Source organism: Thermobia domestica, chromosome 11 (assembly GCF_964235325.1).
Source record: "Thermobia domestica chromosome 11, izTheDome1.hap1.1, whole genome shotgun sequence".
NCBI lineage: Eukaryota > Metazoa > Arthropoda > Insecta > Zygentoma > Lepismatidae > Thermobia > Thermobia domestica.
Window position 1 is genome coordinate 265,983,322 of NC_137464.1, and position 20,367 is coordinate 266,003,688.

A 20,367-nucleotide genomic window follows, 5' to 3' on the forward strand; every position below is an offset into this window, starting at 1 on the left:
TTCCAGCAGGTTTATATATCTTTCAGCGTATAATGTAGTGCCTTTTCCCAGATTCGCTCAGCATACCCCCTCACAATCCCAAGAAATGACACCGATCACTTTAAGAGAGGATTTTTCTCTCGTCATTTTTTCGGCCTTGGTGACCCACTATTGTATCCCAGTTTTGGTCTCGGGATCTTATAATTACGTTTCATCACAGTAACGATTTGTTTGGTAAAGTTGGAAGCACCCACTGAAAAACGACGCAACACATCCTGTGCACAGTTCGCTTCTGATCAACTGTGAGGAATTTCGGCACTCAATTTAACTACAATTTTTGACATCAAGTTCTTCATGCACGATGTAATGCACACGCTCCATACTGGTCCCTAGAGTTTCTGCAATACGTGACAGACCAGTTCGCCTATCTGCAAGGATCATGTTCTGCACACGATCCAAAGTTTCTCGGTCACCACTGTTTTGGGTCTTTTACATCTCTCCTCATCTTCAGTGCTCCTCCTGCCCCTCCTGAACTCTGCTACCCACGATATCACTGTGCTATATGAAGGATAGTCATTGGCCATTGTCTGTGTCAATTCATCAAATTTCCTTCGCTTCCATATTCTTTAAACTCTTTTCACGTTTGTAAAAGTCACAATGTGTTCCGCCATTGTCACTTCAAACCTATAACAAGATAGAACTATTTGAAATACATGTACGATTTTTTGCAAAACATCCTCTAAAATATAGTTCCATAACATACTGTAAGTATTTTGAAATATGAGTTCATTTACTGTTAAGCCGGGAACTTATTTACCCCCCCCCCTCTTGTATTTTCAGGTTAGCTCTTAAAATGCCATTTAGTCTACTGCGAACACTCGAAATAGAAACTGAAGTCATAAACAGGAAGGATTTTACAGTATATAATATATCTCAGCTGAGAGTGAATTATTATTATTATTATTTTATTTACTCAGTAACAATGAAGATAAAATCAAGCTGGACATAATAATAATGCGTAATTTTTGTATAATATAAAATGCGCAGGTGGAGACTGACTAGATGGAACATTCAAAGTTAAAGAAAAAAATCTATTGGTTTACACATTTTAGAGGAGAGGTGGCCCCGTGTAGCGTAGTCGCTAACGCTCTCGCCTTCGGTGCGAGCAGTCCCGGGTTCGATTCCCGGTGGGGTCCCTTGGTCGAAAAAGTGTAACACGCTTTTTCAGGCCAGCCACCCTGAATGAGGTTTTCTTGGGTTTTCCTCATTCACACCAGGCAAATGCCGGGATGGTACCTAACTTATAGGTCCCAACCCGCTTCCTTCCTTCCCCAATCCTTTCTTCCTCCCCATTCCCCGGATTGTGTGCTCGCCGAGGGACGTCATCCCTCAAATCGTGAAGGGCTAAATGGCCTTAGATGCCGAAAGCCCAGAAATCTAAATCCTAAATCCCTAAATTTTAGAGGAGAAGAAACTTGACGTTTTCCCGGGAGAAAGGGAACATAAATTGTTAATTACGCTAGTGGGTCCACGTCTCATATAGCCTCGTTGCTGAGAGAAACGCTCAAATTTCAAATAACCAACAAACATGTGCTTCTAAGATGATGCAGTTTGGGATTGAGAGTTCGTGTGATTATTTGCTCCATTATTAAGTTGTGAAGTCATGATGTATAAGGGGATCGGTTTCTCAATATTCTGAATATATATAAAATAGTCTTTTGTCTAGATCGTATGTACTCCACAGCCGTTTCATCCATTAGCATTTGAAATCGTGTAGCGGTAAAGTGGGTCAAAGTGTACATTAAACATAGATAGAAATTGGCCTTTATATTTGAATACATGGTTGTCTTATAAGTGAAGTGTAAGATGATTTCTTATGATTCGTGATGTCTCCTAAAATAGGAATCAAAAGCCACTTTGCGTGTAATAAAAATATAAATGTTTATCTGATTTGACGTATGTGAGTGATGGACATGTAATAAAATATATTTCATACTGAAGAGAGAATTCTAAGGGTTGTCCTACATTTTGTGGTGTGTGTGGGCTGTACATTTCGTGAAGTGCACTAAACTGCTTTCGTTGTTTTAGCTCCGTTAATCTTTTTTCTTTCTTTGCCAAATAAGGGTTGGGTGCTAGTGTTAGTTGGTTAATAGGATAGGGGTCAAAAAGGCCGTTCTTATGGTAAGTGATACTTTGGCTTTAGGGGAGGGAGAGGCTGACGCCTTTCAAAATAGACGAGAACGTTCTCGTGATGGTTAACACAAGAACTGCCTTTCGCCTTCTACGATGGATAGATTTACAGCGTTGTGGCAGTCTTTGATTCCACGTTGATATTTATCTCCAAACCGTATGGAGTAGCTTTAAATTTTTATCAAATTTCGATATGTAATATAACATGACCATATGGTCTCATTGACGAAGCATATTCCAGAGTGCAGTTCACTAGTTTGAATCTCGTTCACGCCAGTTTCTTCGGGACTGCGCGAAAACTGTATTCATATCTTTTTCTGTTTAACAATAATTCATCATTTGCATCAGGTCGTTGTACAAATAATGACGAATACAATCTCTTGCTATTGTTCAAAATGTCACCTACATTCATTTGAAAAAAGTGAAAAATGAAATGAAATCTTTCCGTTTAACGTCCCACGAATATGCTTGTTACGCTGAGGCGGATCATTAAGAGTCTTCATCCCGGCGAAATTAAAATACCGCCAATTTTACAGTAATTATGTGATATCTTCAAATAGATAAAAGATAATCGAAATGTGGAACAAGAGCGCCCTAGACAATATTATTTTACATGAGAAACTGCTATCACGACTCACGTATCTGCTTTCGATTTCGAGCCATTTTGAAAATCGGCATTTATTTTCGCATTTCTAAACAGCTGAAAACGGAAAGCCGCTAGGTGACTTGTAATAACGGTACCTCACGCAAAATAATATTGTTTAGGGCGCTCTTGTTCCATATTTCAATTATCTTTTATCTAGTTGAAGATATCACATAATTACTGTAAAATTGGCGGTATTTTAATTTCGCCGGGATGAAGACTCTTAAAGGAAGTGAATGAAGGTGGAATAATTGGTGGAATAAAAATGTGGGAAGATATGCCAATACTAGGGATGGGCAAAACCGGTTTTTATAAAAACCGAAACCCGAAAACCGACATTTCGGTTTTCTCCAAAAACCGGCTCGGTTTTCACCGAAACTGGTTTCGGTGAAAACTTTTGGAAAGCACATAAAACTTTCTGTAGAAACGAAATCGGTTTCCGGAGAACAACGAAACACTATTCTGGTCAGAAATAGAGCAAATTAAAAAAAAAAAAAACGATTTTGAAGAAAACCGGATCCGGTGAAAAACCGAACCAGCTTTGGAGTAAACCGGTAACCGGTTTCGGTGAAAACCTAACAGGTTTTTGGAAAAATCCGAAACCAGTTTTTTGAAAAGTTTCAAAAACCCGGTTTCGGTTTTTAGAAAAACCGAAAACCGAGAAACCAGTTTTTGTGCCCACCAGTAGTCAGTACTCCGAGAAAACCCACTGATACGATGTTATACACCACAAACTTACTTGACCTGGGAAAAAGAAGAAAAAACTATATTATTATCCATAGATAGAATTAAACCAATAAAAAAATCTTGAGTCATTTGCTATCTGACGCGAGTATGGTTTGACTAGATTTTTGAACAAGACTGTACATACATGTTGTATGGCAAATTCTATAGAATAACAAACTTATGGACGTCCTAGTGCATAGCATTCTTGCATCACAATTAGGTCTCTCCGGTGCCTGAACATCCAAATAATTCTTTAGTTCTACTACGCAAAAGTCAGGCCATGAGCGGAATTCAGACTTCTGATATACAGGTCTTGAGATTGTGAGTCTGTCTTAAACGGTTCCGTCATGCAAGTTGACTTTTATTTAAATAAACAAATAAGTAAAATGCAAAATGAACATAATCACTGCCACATTTCCTTTTGCCTACTCTTGGGCTTTGTTCACAGTTAGAGGGAAACGTGTTTTTATTATTATTATTATTATTATTATTATTATTATTATTATTATTATTATTATTATTATTATTATTATTATTATTATTAACCATAACATTGGGATCAATCAGGCTTAAGCTCAGTAATTGTGCATGATCCATGTAAGTGGATAGCAGAATAGAGCTGCTGGGCAAGTGTCGAATGAGAAGGAACTGTGGCATGGTACAGCAGAAAGAAAAAGAGGGAGGGGTGAAAGAGGCTACAGTTGTTGCTGAGGAAAGCTTAAATGATGATGATGATTATTATTACCTAAAGACTGCATTCTTATATTGTGACAGTGGCGTAACTGAGGGGCGAACAGGGCCTGCAGTGCGGGGAGGCCCGTAGAGTTTGGGGGCCCACCGCGAAACAAATACTAAGAACTATAGGCTTCAAAAAGTGAGCTGAATATGGAATACCCATTTCCCCGAACAACATTATTTACTTTAGAAAAGAAAAATATGCTCTAGGTGAAAATTCATCCATTCTAGCAACATCAGTTAAAAAAAAGTCATCTTAGCACTCGAAGGTTAACGTAAAATAATTTTTGTCTTTTTCGGTGAGTATTAATTTTAATTGTAATTCTATTATATTTCATGGATTTATTAACCATCATCTTCTACAGGGACATAATATAGTAGGAAATTAATGGGCATGGGAAGCGGAGCCCAAATGAAGGGTAAGGGAAAAAAACAAGGAATGTCCATATGTGTTTTTTATCGGGTGCTTTGTTCTATCTGTTGGTGACTCTTGGTACTATTTGACAGTATATACCATGCATGCGTAAATGTCGAAATCTCCATGTAAAGAGGGACAAAAGATTTAACTACCCTATTCTTTTTAACGCGGTTTAAAATATAAAAACGCAGTTTTCTCGAAAATGCAGTTTTGTGACATTCCTCCTTTTTCCCCCTTACCCTTCAAATATAATCTTGCGGGGGGACATTTTTGCGTTACGCTACTGTATTGTGACTAGATGGAACTAGCGTGATATTGTAATTAGCGTTCTCGCTTAGCTTTCGGGGTATTCCTGGTCCGAATATGGTGCCAAAGCCATCCTGGGTAAAGTTTTATATTCATGGTTCCTCAGCAGGCTCGTAGCGAGACCAAAAATGTAGGGGGGGCCCGACCCAACCATATTATAGTTCATCACCATATTATAGTTGATTTGCAACCCTACCGCGAAAATTTTAGGGGGCCAGTGAAAATTTAGGGGGGGCGGTCCCCCTAGCCCCCCGTGGATACGGGCCTGTTCCTCAGTTCCATCAGACGGATGCTTTTAAATGTACGCACTGGGTGACTTCCACTTAATGCCCGTTGCTGTTTGTTGTTGATGATTCTAATGTAAATTGACCAAAGGATGCCGTATCTTGAGGTATTGGTAAATGAATGTTTACATTAAGCGTAAGCGCGTAGTGTTATAGGAGAATTAATATTGTTTTGTTTTATTCCTTTGCAGACGTATTCGGGGCTGTTTTGTGTTGTGGTGAATCCGTACAAAAGGCTTCCTATCTACACAGAAAAGATAATGGAAAGGTATAAAGGCATTAAACGACACGAAGTCCCTCCTCATGTCTTCGCCATCACCGACAACGCCTACCGGAGTATGCTTCAAGGTGAGTCCTTTCCTGAAATAAAAGAATAAATGAAATTGGCTTAGTTCATAAGGTGAAAGGTCAATCATACTTTTGTTTCTCCTGTCTATATTGTGAATATGGATACAAGTAATTGTGGCAATTAAATAGAATTTTCTTCGACCATAGCTTACGTGATTTCTTCGTGCTATGCAAATTTATCATTAACCATTCTTAACGTAGGAACTAATATTGCTTATATACAGGGTGAGTCAAAATTGTCCCCGATTTCTATTATTATTATTATTATTGCTTTTAATGACATATTTAAACAGGGATTGATTGATTGATCACCTCAAAAAGGGACGTAAAACTCAAAGATTTCATTTTTTTTTTTTTGATCATCTCAAAAAGTTTTTTTTTTTTTTTTCCCTAACACTATAAATGTTCAATATGCGATCCACGAGTTACACGACATTCATCTAGTCTATAATCAACTTCCTCCCAAACTCTCCCTAGCATGTCAGGGTCGATATCGGCCACAGCTACAGCGATGCGCTCACGCAATTCAACCACAGTTGCTGCAAGTGCCACCACAAATACCTTAAATTTTCCACAGAAACGCTATTGAACTTGTACAACAGACTTTGTCACATGAAAATCAAGCAAACAGAAGACCCTGTGGCCTATGGAAGCCATATCGCTTCCTTGATCAAACTGCCTTCTTGAGGACTTCTTTGTGACGACCCGCTCTGCAATAGAAAAGGAAAACGAACTTTTTGAGATAATATTCCAGTAATATATATTGGCGAGAGAAGCTCGTCACTATTCGAATAATAAATTAACGAAAATGCGGAACATAATTTTGAATCGCCTGGTGTAGTCGAATTAACATTTCGAAACATATATAAATAGATCAAGCACAGTTTTCGACGCAAACTCTGTGGCTGTCTTCGTCCAGTTTATCATAATGTATTCTTCCATCGTGTACTTTGTTTGTCTAGAAAACGCAAGTGTGAAATGTTAGATTTAATTTCCATTGAAACACTGGCACAGTTTAGTTTTTCAAGACTACTTTTCGCTTTTGTTTCTACGTTCAGGATGTCGTATATTTGCTTCGAACAGGATGTTGTTCCAAAAAATATATGCGTTTTTTTTTCTTTCCAAAATGACTAAAAGCGAAGGTAGTATTAAAATTAGGAGGACATGGCATCACGGAAGGTGGGAAGTATTATGAAAATAGTGATAAGAGCATCGAGCACGCTATTTTCAGCCGACAAATGTGGTCATTGGTGCCGAAATGACGTCATTAAGTCATCCTGTTGCATTGTCGGCTCAAAATAACATATCTCAAGCTCTAGTTCTTTTTTATGTTTAACGACGCGGTGTTCAGATTTCCATATTGGCTTCTGCTTGAAAGGTATTTTGAAATTGTAAAATAGTGTGAAGTTAATTTCCTCGATCAAACGAAGAAGCTCCAAGTTTTCACAGTACAATGTTAACTCGTTTAATAATAATAATAATAATAATAATAATAATAATAATAATAATAATAATAATAATAATAATAATAATCTCTTTACTATTTATTGTTCTCTCTTCCGCCATTATTGTTCCCATTGGGAGCTTATGCACTTCGGATCACACATTATGATATAGGTCCACATCTCATGTAGGGTTTGTGTTGAAAAGGATCTTTAAACCGGCCAACCATATTAACAACAGTAATATTTAAAAAAGAAAAAAGATATAATTCTTAAAATTGTTTTTAATCCCTTTAAATTCTGGCTTTTTTAAAAGGTAAATTATAGACTTTCAGTCAAGCAGCTACAGCATCATTTATATTTATCCTAGGATCATGGTTCGTATATCGTTCTCTTCTGAATAGAACAGCCTTACAAACGGTACCATTCACATTTCCCTATCATCTCTCTGAGGCTGAAATTTTGAGGGAAAATAGGGATTTTTGGTGAAAAATCCCTTTTTCTAAGTTTGGGCCCTTCTGGAGCCCCCCCCTGTGTTAACGCACATACCTCAGAATAGAATCAGCTGAAAAATTCTAAACGGTGTACTGTATACGTGTACAAAATTTCAAGCTTCTATCTTGAAAAGTAGGATAAAAAATATTTACTAATGTGCTAAGAATATCGGCACAATACTCCAGATTACAGTATAAAACAGGGAATTTCCTGATACCCCTTTTTATCGTAGGATCGTGATTCGTACCTCATTCTTTTTAGAATAGAACAGTCTTTCCAACGGTACTATTCACATATCACCATGTATCTGAGGCGGGAAAATCGCGAAAGAAAGGGAATTTTTCTCTTTTTGTGCTTCTGAACCCCATGTGTTAACGCAGAGATCTGAAAAAGTCTGAAAAAAATGCTAAGGGGTGAACAGAATGTGTGTGCGCAAAATTTCAATCTTCTACGTGCAAAAGTAAGCTCGCAAAAAAAAAAAAAAAAAAACCTAAGATTTTTTTAAAATAAGTTATGACGTCATCACCCCCTATATCTCGACGCAGAGACGTGAAAGGGTACGATGTGTTGTACAATGCCTCCATGCTTGAAAAACCAAACAAATGATCTAAAAAGCTTTATTAGTACCTTTTTTTTTTTTTAATCGAATAATGAAGATACTACCCTATGGTATAAAAATATACGATATAATTTAAAATGGTTGATCATCGTAGACTTGGAATTAATGCATGAATTTCCGATGGAATTGGGAAAACTATCGGAAAGGTAATTACGGGAATATTTGTTCTAATTTTAACATCAGGAAATTCGTACTCTTCCAGTTTTAGTCTAATGTTTAAAAAATCTGTTAGTTTCGATGCATTTTATACTTTAAACTTAGAACAAAATAAATTAGAAACTGTCCTTACTTTTCTGATAATACAAATGTACCTGTTGTCTGCCCGCGAGGAAACAAAATCACTTGTGACCTTGTGAAGATATTTGAAGAACTATTTCAACAGGTAAAGGAAATGGTTAGTTATAATTGATGGGTGGATTTAGGAGGAGGTACACCATCTGAAAGGTGAAGCAAAGTTAAGCAACATCCAAGTTTTTTTTCCCCTTCTTTTTCTTGCTTTCTTCGGCGTGTAAGTTTGAAATTAGGACGCAGATAACGTTGACAGTTTCTTAAGAGAATTCTCTGATAATGTAGATATATTTACATGTTACATTAACATTCCCGTGTATGGTGTATCAACCGTTGGTGAGGTTTAGCTTCAAGTGATTTTATATACAAAATCTGAAACTGTTAAACTGTAAGAAGTAGAGGCTGTTAGATAACTAGATACATCAGAAAGGAAATTTCCCAAAATAAAACAATAAATACTTACTGAAATAAGATTTTAAATTGTTCAATAACTTTTAGAAATTTAATGCTTTGTGTGGGTATTGTACTGTACGGGGTAGAAACATTGACATTACCCAGACATGATAAAAAAAACATTTCGAAATATGGATGTAATGAAATGAAATGAAATCTTTTAAGTTTTACGTCCCACGATTATGCCAGCTAGGCTAAACTAGACGGTAGTGATGAGAAGTGAATGAAATGGTAGAATGAAAAACGTGAGAGGAAACGGGAGAACCCCAAGAAGACCCACGCACACGGTGTTTGTCCATCACAAAGCTCACTTGACACGAGCTGCGACCGAACCAAGAACTCCATGCACCAGAGGTAAACGCTTTACCACTGAGAAAATAAAGATTTTAGTTATTATTGAGAAGAAGAAGAGAATCTAGTTGGGACACTAAGAATGAACTGTATCATGTTGAGTGACATGCTAGAGGGTATGGTGGCAGGAGTGAGAGGGAGGGGGCGAAGAAGATTTCAATTAGTGGATAATATAAAAACAGAAAAATCGTATAAGAAGACTAAGAGGTTACCGGAAGACTATGGAAGTTTCTCAGTTGCGCCAAGCGTCCTGCCAATAATAACAGAATACCTGTGGTGGTGGTGATGATGATGATGATGGTGATAACTTTTTTTTTTCTGAAAGAAAATCAGTTAACTTTTAGTCGGTGTTAGTCGTATAGTAGTGGTACACTGCAATCCCGATTAACAGGCTTTGCAGGTTAACCAAATCACTGAAAGAAAACGCCTATACTCGTGCGCAACTTACATAAAAACACCAGCAATTAGTGCATATTTGTTTTGACCTATCAGTAATTTATCAACGAGTAAGTTCATTGTTACAATGCGTTACTCCCCCATTTCCATCTCCCTTCATTGCTAGCACACATGTCATTTGAAGTTTGTATACAAATACACATACTATATAAGGTGTTCTAAAAATTGCGTTCACGGACTACAGAGCACAATTCTAGAAGTCAAAATAAAGTGAAAAATATATATAATTGTATACCTCATCTGGAGACGCGAATTGCACTATGTGGCAGCATCGGAGAGAGAGAATCACAGAGATGTACCAATCGGGTCCAATCCACCAAATAGTTACTGTACTTCGATTCTTTAAAGTCGATATACATTGACAGCAGGGGCACGCGGTGGCTCAGGGGTAGAGCGTTCACCTCCGGTGCTTGGGGTTCCTGGTTCGATCCCAGCTCGCGCCGTGTGGACTTTATGATGGACAAACACCGTGTTCGTGGGTTTTCTCGGGGTTCTCCCACTTTCTTCATTCCACCGTTTCATTCATTTCTCATCATAACCGTCTCCTTGAGCCTAACCGGCATAATCGTGGGACGTAAAACTCAAAGATTTCATTTCATTTTTACATTGACAGTTGCACCACTTACCAGCGTAACAATCGATGTAACTGCTTGATAGATTCGTAGAGCAATGCTAACGCGGTTCCAAGTTAATTGCGACGTTGCCACATAGTGAAATTTTGATACCATGTAGTGGCTGAAGGAGGTCCTAAAGAGCATGTCGTTATATAGGATTTTCGCTTTGTTTTTACCTCAAGAATAGTGCTCTGTTCGTAGGCGCCATTTTTGGAACACCCGATATATATAATCAGTTTTAACGGAATTTTCGTTCACCCAAAGCACATCGTTCCCATCAAATTTGATTAAACGGGTCTCGAGTTTGTGTGTGTGTGTGTGTGTTTGTATATATATATATATATATATAGTTACGTTACAAAAAAAAACTTGGCCACCCACTTTGGCAAAGTGTTCGTCCTCTTTCGTATTTAGAATTGCATGAAACTATCCCATAGTTTTTCAGACGTTTTATTTCCTGTCAGGATATTCTACGTACAATTTGTAACTACAAGAGTAAATGATCAAAGCTTTTGATTCTTTCTTAAAAATACAACTATGTATTGTGAGGTCACATCCTATGAATTTTAATAAGTTAACTCCTATTTAGATGTAAAATTTAATATATCCAAATGTGTACGAATAAGTAAAACATTGTTCGTAATGACAGTCCTGATTTTAAGTAACTCCGTCGCTAATTTGTTACTTAGCAGTTAATCTAATTGAGCAAAATATCGTGGGAAGAGGTTGCCTCGTGGCTGTTTATAAGCACCGATGGTTGCTTATTTAAAATGAAACTGTCCCGTTCCTGTTGTGTTGCCATCACCTTCAAATCGTCCACTTACATTCACTGTTCAAAATAGCTGAAATGTGCGCATCGCTGCTGGTAAACTTGAGGCGAATGTACTTTTCTCGACAACTATAGAGTTTGCCAAATTCTTGGCATTGCGGTTCGTAGCCAGTAACTTGTGCTAAAAGAAAAAATGTCTCGCAGATGGTTTTATGTCGAGAGCGGAAGAGAAAGAAGATGAAAGAATCCTTTCTGGACAGTAAATCACCGATGTAAATTGGCCTCTGAAATCAAAATGATGGACCTCTGCTATTACACTTTCCGTATTTGTCTCCGAGAAGTTTTCATAAGACATTATCCAGTTCTATTGTGCTTAATTTACATTCAACATTATCCAGAGACATGTTTCATTTTTATCCGGCAGCAAAATTGATTCTCTTCTAGAAAAGGGAGTTCACGAAATGATCCGGTTGCCTGCAACGTTTTCTCATCTTTCTTCCCTTCTCTGCTTTCTCAATGTCACAGTTGACATGACTCATGGGAAATAATGGTCGAATGATCTGATCGAACTACCCAAGACTATAAGATTTCTGCTAAAAGTTTACATATTGGCGCAGTGAACTTGATGAGTTATTGTTTCTTTAGAATAGCCTTATTCAATTTTTTGTACTACTTTACGTCACATGTTCGCAAACTACAGCGTGTCTATAAAATATTATATTTAAAGTGGTATTATGTAGGTTTGGATAATCGTATTTAAATGAAATTGGCCACATTTGAAAGAGACTCAAATATTTTTATGTATGTCAGCAATGGACAAGGTCAATAATGGACGGGATCAGTGGCGGATCCAGGATATGATCAAGGGAGGGGCTAAAACCATATTTTACCGTTTTATCCAGTGTAGAGCAGGATTAAAGCCCATTTTTTCCAGTGTATAAATGGGCGTCAAGGGGGGAGGCTATAGCCCCTATAGCTCCCCCCTTGGATCCGCCACTGGACGGGATCAAACACAGAAAAAAAAGTAAATTCACGCACGTTTACTTTATTAGTCGATATGAGTTCATTGTTGGATATTTAGCAGGCAGCTGCTGTTTGTGCTGGAGTTCATTTGGGAAGCTTTTTGTGTCGGTACTGTTGTGCCGTAATATGCTAACGTAAATTTATCTATTTCGTTGTGTTGTGTTATTAAAGAATAAGTTTTGAGAAGTTACGGACGTGCCAGAAATGATGTCCTCTACAAGTGGCGCCGAGGTCGCGTGACTTGAAGGGCTCTGATTTCTTTGTTTGGAGTTAAGTAAAGGATTGTGCCTATGTACCTCTATTGCCTCAAAACCTACAAGAAGTGTAAGTTCGTATCAGTGCTGCCATTTTCATTTCCAGTCCATTTCATCAGATATGTTGGAGCGTGTATGACGTGAATGGAAATATCGTCTTAATGTCTGCATCGCCACTCGTGGGGCACACATTCAATGTCTATGAGATATAGTAAAAAAATGAGCTTTTCTTTCAAATGTGACCAGTTTTATTTAAATACGATTATCCAAAGTGACGCAGTTCCACTCTAAAGTATGATAGTAATTTTATGGACACGCTGTATATTAATGCACCACCTGTTAAACTGAATAAATTGGGAATTTTGCAAATTGGCAAAATACCAGTCAACAAATGGTCTTTGTGGCAAACCCAGCCCTTGATTGTTGAATTAAAACCTAACAAGTCAAGTGTGTGGAATAGTAGGGGAGGAAAACTGATTGATGTGTTTGTTAAGAGATCTACTTTGATGAAGAAAGTATGGTGGAAGGAAAAGGACGGACAGGGAGAAGACTAGTTTTCGGACACCAATAAATGAAGCAGATCTGCCAAGAAGAGATTAGCTTTGACTATAGAGCGTGGAACTGTCTAAATTCCACACACTGCGCCAATGAGCTTCCATTATGGCAGAACGTTTATAATAGTGATGAAATGTGAAATACTGAAGATAAATCAACGAAAACTATTATCCTACCACGGCGAGGATTTATTAACAGGGTGTCTATCGGTCACTAAAGTCACGAATGTCACTAAAAAGTCACGAAATCAGAAAACGGTAATGAAAGTCACGAAAAAGTCACGAAATTTAGCTTTTGGGTCACGATTTTTTTAAACTGTACAAATGTAAGTACAGATTGGAAAATTTTATTCTATAAAACGTCAAAATTCACCACCAAAAATGTCTATATCGGCTTTAGACGCTACCAAATCGCAAACAAAGTACGTTTCTATCGCATGGATGAAAATTCGGCCTAATTCGCACCCAAATTCGCTCTTGAAAATGTTTAAGTTTATGATTTGGTAAAGGAAAGGTCACGAAAAAGTCACGAAATTTCATTTTGGAATTTTAGTAGACACCTTGATTAATGGTCGTTCTTCTGTGTTGTTTTAACCTTTTGAGACCGGGCATTAGTTTTAGATAAGAAATATATATTTTTAAATTTTTACTCCAGAGTAAAACTTTGTCAGGAGTAGAGATCAAATCTTGATCAACAAGCGAGTAATCTATATCGTAACCTATCTTAATGCGTGGCATAGTATTCCACGTTATCATCGAGTCCTCTTAAGTTGGAACTCCCAATCGTAAAACTGAAGTTTTCCTGTAAATTTCCCTTGGTTCCAGTAAAAGAATGCTGAGAATATAGACCGTGGCCTACTTCCACAAATGCCTTAAGCCTCCAGCAATTAAATATCGACCTTGCGTTAGTAAATGTTATGAACGACCGTTATTTTATAATTTCAATTGTTTTGTCTGCTCTAAAGATATCTGTAGCAAAGGCCACGCCAAGCCAAATTCAGTGCAGGTAATGACCGTGCATGTGTTTGCATTCTACGTGGACGAAGAGCGATCGGTTGAGGCCAGGTTCGTTTCTCTGTAAAATGCGTCAAAGAGGAAGTTGCATCTGTGGCTGGGAATGAGAACTTTTCCAAATATTCTAGTAGCGACCCAAAACCAGGGATGCTAACTCTTTCATTTCCAATGTGCTGTTTCTTAGTGTTACATACGAAGTAATGAAATGTTTAATTTTGAAATCCGTAATACTAGTTGCAATACTTAAATACGAGGTTATCCATTAATTTTTTGTAAGCATCTATGAATTTGGCCATTAAATATACTAACGTATTTGAACGACTGTATTCTCAGTAAGTAATGTAACTCATGGACTCTAGCAAATAAAATGAAATCTTTCTTTACCGGTCCATGATTATTCCCTTTAGACCAAGGGAGACGGGTGATTAAGGCAAATTAATAATGATGGGAGAATTAGTGGAATGTGGGAACAGGAGTACCCTTAGAAAGCCTGCGGCCACGATGTTATGCACAACAGACTAGGTCGGGGATCGAGCCAGGGACCCACGAGCCACCCTTCTCCTTCATAACAGATATTGGAAATAGGTACATGTACACACATCAGATCATGTTGCAAAATACAACAAATGTGTCGTGAGAAAACCGCATCACATAAAGTTGATCATTTTCCTGTCTTTCCGTTGGTGAGTGAGGTGGCTAAGGTGCCTACGTAAAACTGTTAAGGAAAAATAATATTTGAAATCTTGAATGCCGTAACCCCTGTTAATTTAATCCTTCCAGACAACACCCTTCATTAACACCATAAGCTTTTCTTTGTGTGTACTATGACGTTAACACTGCTGAAACTACGTCTTTCCCTGTTTATAGGCGGGGTATAATAAGAAATTCGTGTACCAACCCAGCTATTGGACCATAATTGTAGAGGTATTTGATATTAATATTCTATTTTTGTGGACCAGGTACAGTATTAACACCGTCAAATTTGTGCAGAAGTTTCTTTGTAACGGCGGTTGTTCAGGAATCAACTGCTCTAATATGAAGACTATCTTAACACCAATTTAGTTACTATTTAGTTACCTGGAAAGAAAGAAAAAATAATTTGTAATCTAAATTGTGTCCTGTTAACAATTTTTGTTCACATCCTTGGGTTTTCATATTTACGTAATATTCTTTCCCTGTTTTGATTATAATGAACCATCAGAGACCAAATTAGCTTTTATCGAAGTAAGAAAAAGCAAAAATGGGTCCAAAATTATAATTCGTACTCAGGTGAGTTTTTTTTTTTTTTTTTTTTTTTAATGTGTTCCTTGTATACAGTAACGTATTACTTCTATGTAATATTGTTGAGAGTCACAGGACTTACTGAACACACGGTATATCTTCCACTATTTTCAGTTGTGAAGCAAATTCCTCTTTCTGTTTCTGCACATCAGTCATTCTTTCAATTTTAGAGAGAGTCCTTTAGTTTATTTTCTTTAAAATAAATAAACTTTTTAAGGTGACAATTCCAGAAAGAGTAGGAGAGGCAAAAACGTATTATGTTGCTACAAGTGAAAGAATAGCATGAACTTTTTTTCATCCAGTTAGGTAGTACTCGTGCTTTTGCTTGCGTGCTTGGGTTCGATAACCGGTGAGGCAATCCTACAGTAAACTACAAAGACGGCCGAAAGAATGTGATCGATTGGGTTGTAAATTGCTGCTAAGATCAGGGAAAGATTTCTAATTTTTATTAATATTAACAGAAAACGAGAAATTCAGTACCTTTGCGTACAGTAACCGGGCTGAGTAGTTCTGCGACGGTTGCAGGTGTAGTGAAATGTTGAGGTGGTAGACTAAATGAAACAGAGCAAACGACAAAAATAAATAGGGACGGGAGTAGATAAGAAACCATTACACATTGTATTTGTTCACGACAAAGCTCAAAGCTTACCATGACGCCTTAACACCTACCAAGAGTTTTAGATGTGAGCACTGGTTAAGCCATCATCATGGTTCCCTTAGAGTCAAGATTGTAATTGTTCGGGAGGGGCCCACTGTGGCTCAGTGGTAGAGCATTCACCTCTTGTGTATGGGGTTCTTGGTTCGATACCAGCTCGCGCCAAATGAATTTTGTGGTGGACAAACCCCGTGTGCGTGGGTTTTCTCTGGGTTCTCCCGTTTCCTCCTATTTTATTCATTCCATCATTTCATTCATTTCTCATCATCAAGGTGTCTATCGGTCACGAATGTCACGAAAAAGTCACGAAATCAGAAAACGGTCATGAAAGTCACGAAAAAGTCACGAAATTTAGCTTTTGGGTCATGATTTTTTTTTTTAACTGTACAAATGTAAGTACAGATTGGAAAATTTTGTTCTACGAAACGTCAAAATTCACCACCAAAAATGTCTCTGGTCGGCTTTAGACGCTACCAAATCGCAAGCAAAGTACGTTTCTATCGCATGGATGAAAATTCGGCCTAATTCGCACCCAAATTCGCTCTTAAAAATGTTAGGAAATTTTATGATTTGGTAAAGAAAAGGTCACGAAATTTCATTTTGGAATTTTAGTAGATACCCTGATCATCGTCTCCTTTAGTGTAGCTGGCATATCCGTGGGACGTGAAACTCAAAAGATTTCATTTGATTTTTTTCATTGGATAAGATATCTAATGCAGAGTCGGGTCCAGGACGGATTTTTTTCGAGGGGGGGGGTGCGGTGAAAGATTCTCAGTTTCTCATGGGCTTTTACATTACTTGTCTGTGCCATTGAAGAGGGGAGAGGGAGGGAAGAACGACTTACGCCTTCCACTCTAAACCCACCTATGAGCTAATGAAAACAATAGCATATGTTTCTTGGTTTTATGCGAAGTTGCTTGTAAGTGCAAAGTTAATGAAATAGTAATTATAATTAATTCGAAGCAATTCGTGCTGAGTCTATAAATATCTTGTTTGATAAATATTATCGAAGTACTTGTTAAGATTTTCGCTCTTGAACTTACACAATGTTGTAGACAATGGCTGGTTCAACCATAATAAATAAGCGTATCTCGATAGATTAAATCTCACCATGTTGTGGATGGATTTACACTTGCTCTAGCTAATAGGAAAGTCGTAAAATTGGTATAAATTGAGTTTAGCCAAGATTTCATACCAGTACGTAGGTAAATGAGAGGACGGAAAAAATATTCTTGGAAATATTAACATTGGTCTTTGACTATATGACATTTAAAAATGGCTGAGTGATAGAGTGCTTACCTCTGGTCCCTGGAATCCCTGGTTCGATCCTGGAACAAGTAAATTTGTGGTGGACATCGTGTCTATGTGTTTTCTCGGGAGTACTCCCGTTTCCTTCCACATTCTCATTTCGCCAATTCTATTATCATTCACTTGCCTTGATCATAGTCTCCCGCAGCCTAACGGACACAATTGTGGAACGTTAAACTGAAAGATTTGATTTCATTTTCATATTTTTTTTTTAAGTACATGTAAATATAGAAAAAAAGACATCTAGCAAAATTAGATTTATTCTAGAGGAAACTCTTCTGAATCTGTCGTCCTTTTCAGTACCAAACCACGAGCTCTCGCCGAGAAGGGAACCTGGGTCCCCTGCGTCATCTTAACCATTTAGCCAAAGAAAACTTGAAACAAATACTTTTTTTTTTTTTTTTTTAAATACTTGGATGTATGCAGAGATTTTTTCGCTGATAGTAAGAGCATATTATGTGTATATACTTGATCTGGTTTACCGTGTTCGAAATAGAGTTCATATACTTCACATTAGAAGACGTGTGATGAGAAGTTACCAGCTCTTGTCAGTTCTGAAAGTATCATCTCCGGATTTAGTTAACAGAAAACACAAATTATTTTTGTACTGACTATTCAATACGGTTGTTTCCACGTAATGTGAAATCAAATATGCTCTGACACAGCTTTGATTGTAACCTCCGAAATGTTCTTAAGGTTGTGTTAAGCAAGTTGGCATCCTTGATTTCGTGGTTCGTTTGCACATGTGTGAGCATTCCGTTAGATCTTTGACGTGTGTTAAATCGAGGCTGATTTAGTCGTGACTCAGACCAGAACCGAAGGCTCCTCGATTTAAGTGTCACCTCATATCAATCGTTGCAGTTCACCAAGTGCGTTAGACAGCTCGCAAACCAACGCCAAAGTTTCCCAACCCAGCGTCAGCAACTGGCCAAACAGGCATATCTCACCGCCCAACTATTTGTAAAGAAACAGAAACAGTGTTTGGGGAAACGACCGTCGTGGACTGGTCATAAACTGTAAGAATAGCTAAATGTGGTTGTAAGTAGGGAAACATGTTCTACACGGTAGATGATTAGCATTTAATTAGTTCTTAATTATTTGAAAAATAGCTAAAGAAAAGCAGACTTAAATACGTTGAGCAACAATCGAGAGTTGATGCCGTGCTGTTTTTCCGTTTCAGTCGGTGCAGATTTTTCTTGGCTAAACTATTGGCTATCCGTGAGTGAAGGCATCTCAACGCTTTTCACTTTTTCAAAACAACAACAAAACAAAGAATAGGATCTTAAAATTGGCGTCATTGTGGCCTAGCACTTGTACAGCGAAAGGAACGAATCAGCAAGAGCTGGTTTTGATGATTGGTTTCATTCTAAGATCGAAGCTGACAAGTTATCGATTTCATCTTGGCTCGCGTAGTAACGATAACTAAAGGTGACAGATTAATAACACACTGAAATGAGATTGAAAAAGTGACTGACTGGACCGTGTGTGAGTGTCTGTTCTGGGAATCAGACTGGGTGACGTAGTGGTTAACGCATCGACACGTTATGCCTTAGGTCCCTGGTTCGAGTCTCGGCCCAGTTGGTCACTTTTTCACCCTGTGCGTTAGTGAATTCGCATCTATAGAGGGTATGGTGTAAATCCGTTGTTTTTTTCCCATTAATATCTATATGAAACCACAACCGTCACAGGTGCAGATATATGGACACAGGGATTGTCCAATCACAGTAGGGGGCTGTGGTACAACCTACATGGTTAAGTGGAAAGCACCGATCTCGAGAGTGAGAGTATGAGTGGCTGTTCTGAGAAGATTGGGTGGCGTAATTGCTAATGTATGGGCACGGCATGCTAGAGGTTCTGGGTTCAAGTCCCGTGTCAGTCAGTCACCTTTTCACTCTTCGTGGAATTCGCACCTATAGAGGATCTGGTCTGTAAAAAACATCGGTTGTTTTCATCTTTCACTAGTATATAGGTAACAGATTAGTTTAAAAGAAGAAAAAAAAGTGAACCCTTTATTTTCCATTGAGGCTGCGTGAGTGAAGGAGGTTCCGTGATCATGGTAAAAATGGAATTCAAAATTTGCAACCGATTTACACGTTTTATGAAACTTGTGTTGAGAAAATATTTTCTAAAGATGTGTGTCCATTCGTATGTTACTGGTCTAGAAACCAAATTTTAAACTTCTAGGCTTTTGAGATTCCCAGACTTCCCCATTCACCAAAAAATAAGATTTATGTACTAAAAGGTGAAGATCGAAAATATTGTAATGGCTTTGTTGTATTTCACTACAAATATTTTATTAATGTCAGTACAGAATGATGAGCCTTGACTGTTAACATTAAAAGCTGGATGCCTTCCGTCCGAGAAATGTCAGTTCTAAATATCAGTAATTAATACATAATTTTTATGTAGGAAGTATCCCTAATCCTCATTTTGTTTATCCTTTCAATCCAATTCCTTAATTGTTAGTTTTCGATATACATTTTTGATTCATAGAGGGAAGGGAACTAGTCACCCTCCCCCTGCTGTGCTGACTTCATTTTCCCGTGTAGCTAAAGCCCGCGGTGCCTCAGTGGTAGAGCGTTCACCTCTGGTGCGTGGGGTCCTTAGGTCGAGCTTTGTGATGGACAAATACCGTGTGCGTGGGTTTTCTCGTGGTTCTCCCGTTTCCTCCCACTTTCTTCATTCCACCATTTTCATTCATTTCTCATCATCACTGTCTCCTTTAGCCTAGCCGGCATAATAACTCAGATTTCTTCTCATTCCCTTCCTCGTATGGATTTTTTTTTTCGGGACAAGCGAGTTACGGCATATTGTAAGGTTACTACTGAAATGATTATTAATGAATTATTAGATTGAGATTAAGATTTCATTTTTAAAATTTTTTCCCGTGTAGCTGTACTATGATTTCCCTTCAATCAGATTACTCAGATCTAGAATAAGATGATGCGTGGTTCAGGTAAAGTGTGGATCGAGAAATGCAGCACAGTCGCCCATACCTTGTTTGTTGTTGGAGTTTAGCATCCATAATCAGCACCGAGGCTATATGAGACGGATGTACGGTTTTAAGTTTCAATCCCAACTCCGGTGTTCTTCTACTAAACCTGGGACCCCGTGCACCAAAGGCGTGTGCACTAGCCACTAGACTAACAGGGAGGGGATTTT

General features: G+C 37.9%; 1 protein-coding gene across 3 annotated transcripts in view; it reads left to right on the forward strand.

Moving 5' to 3' along the window:
* zip (myosin heavy chain 10) overlaps window positions 1-20,367 on the forward strand; it is a 299,777-nt gene that overhangs the window by 98,887 nt on the left and 180,523 nt on the right. For all 3 annotated transcript variants that reach the window (XM_081732288.1, XM_081732289.1, XM_081732290.1), the window contains exon 2: window positions 5,473-5,629. In XM_081732288.1, coding sequence (XP_081588414.1) covers window positions 5,473-5,629 — 157 coding nt within the window. The remainder of the gene's footprint in view (window positions 1-5,472; window positions 5,630-20,367) is intronic.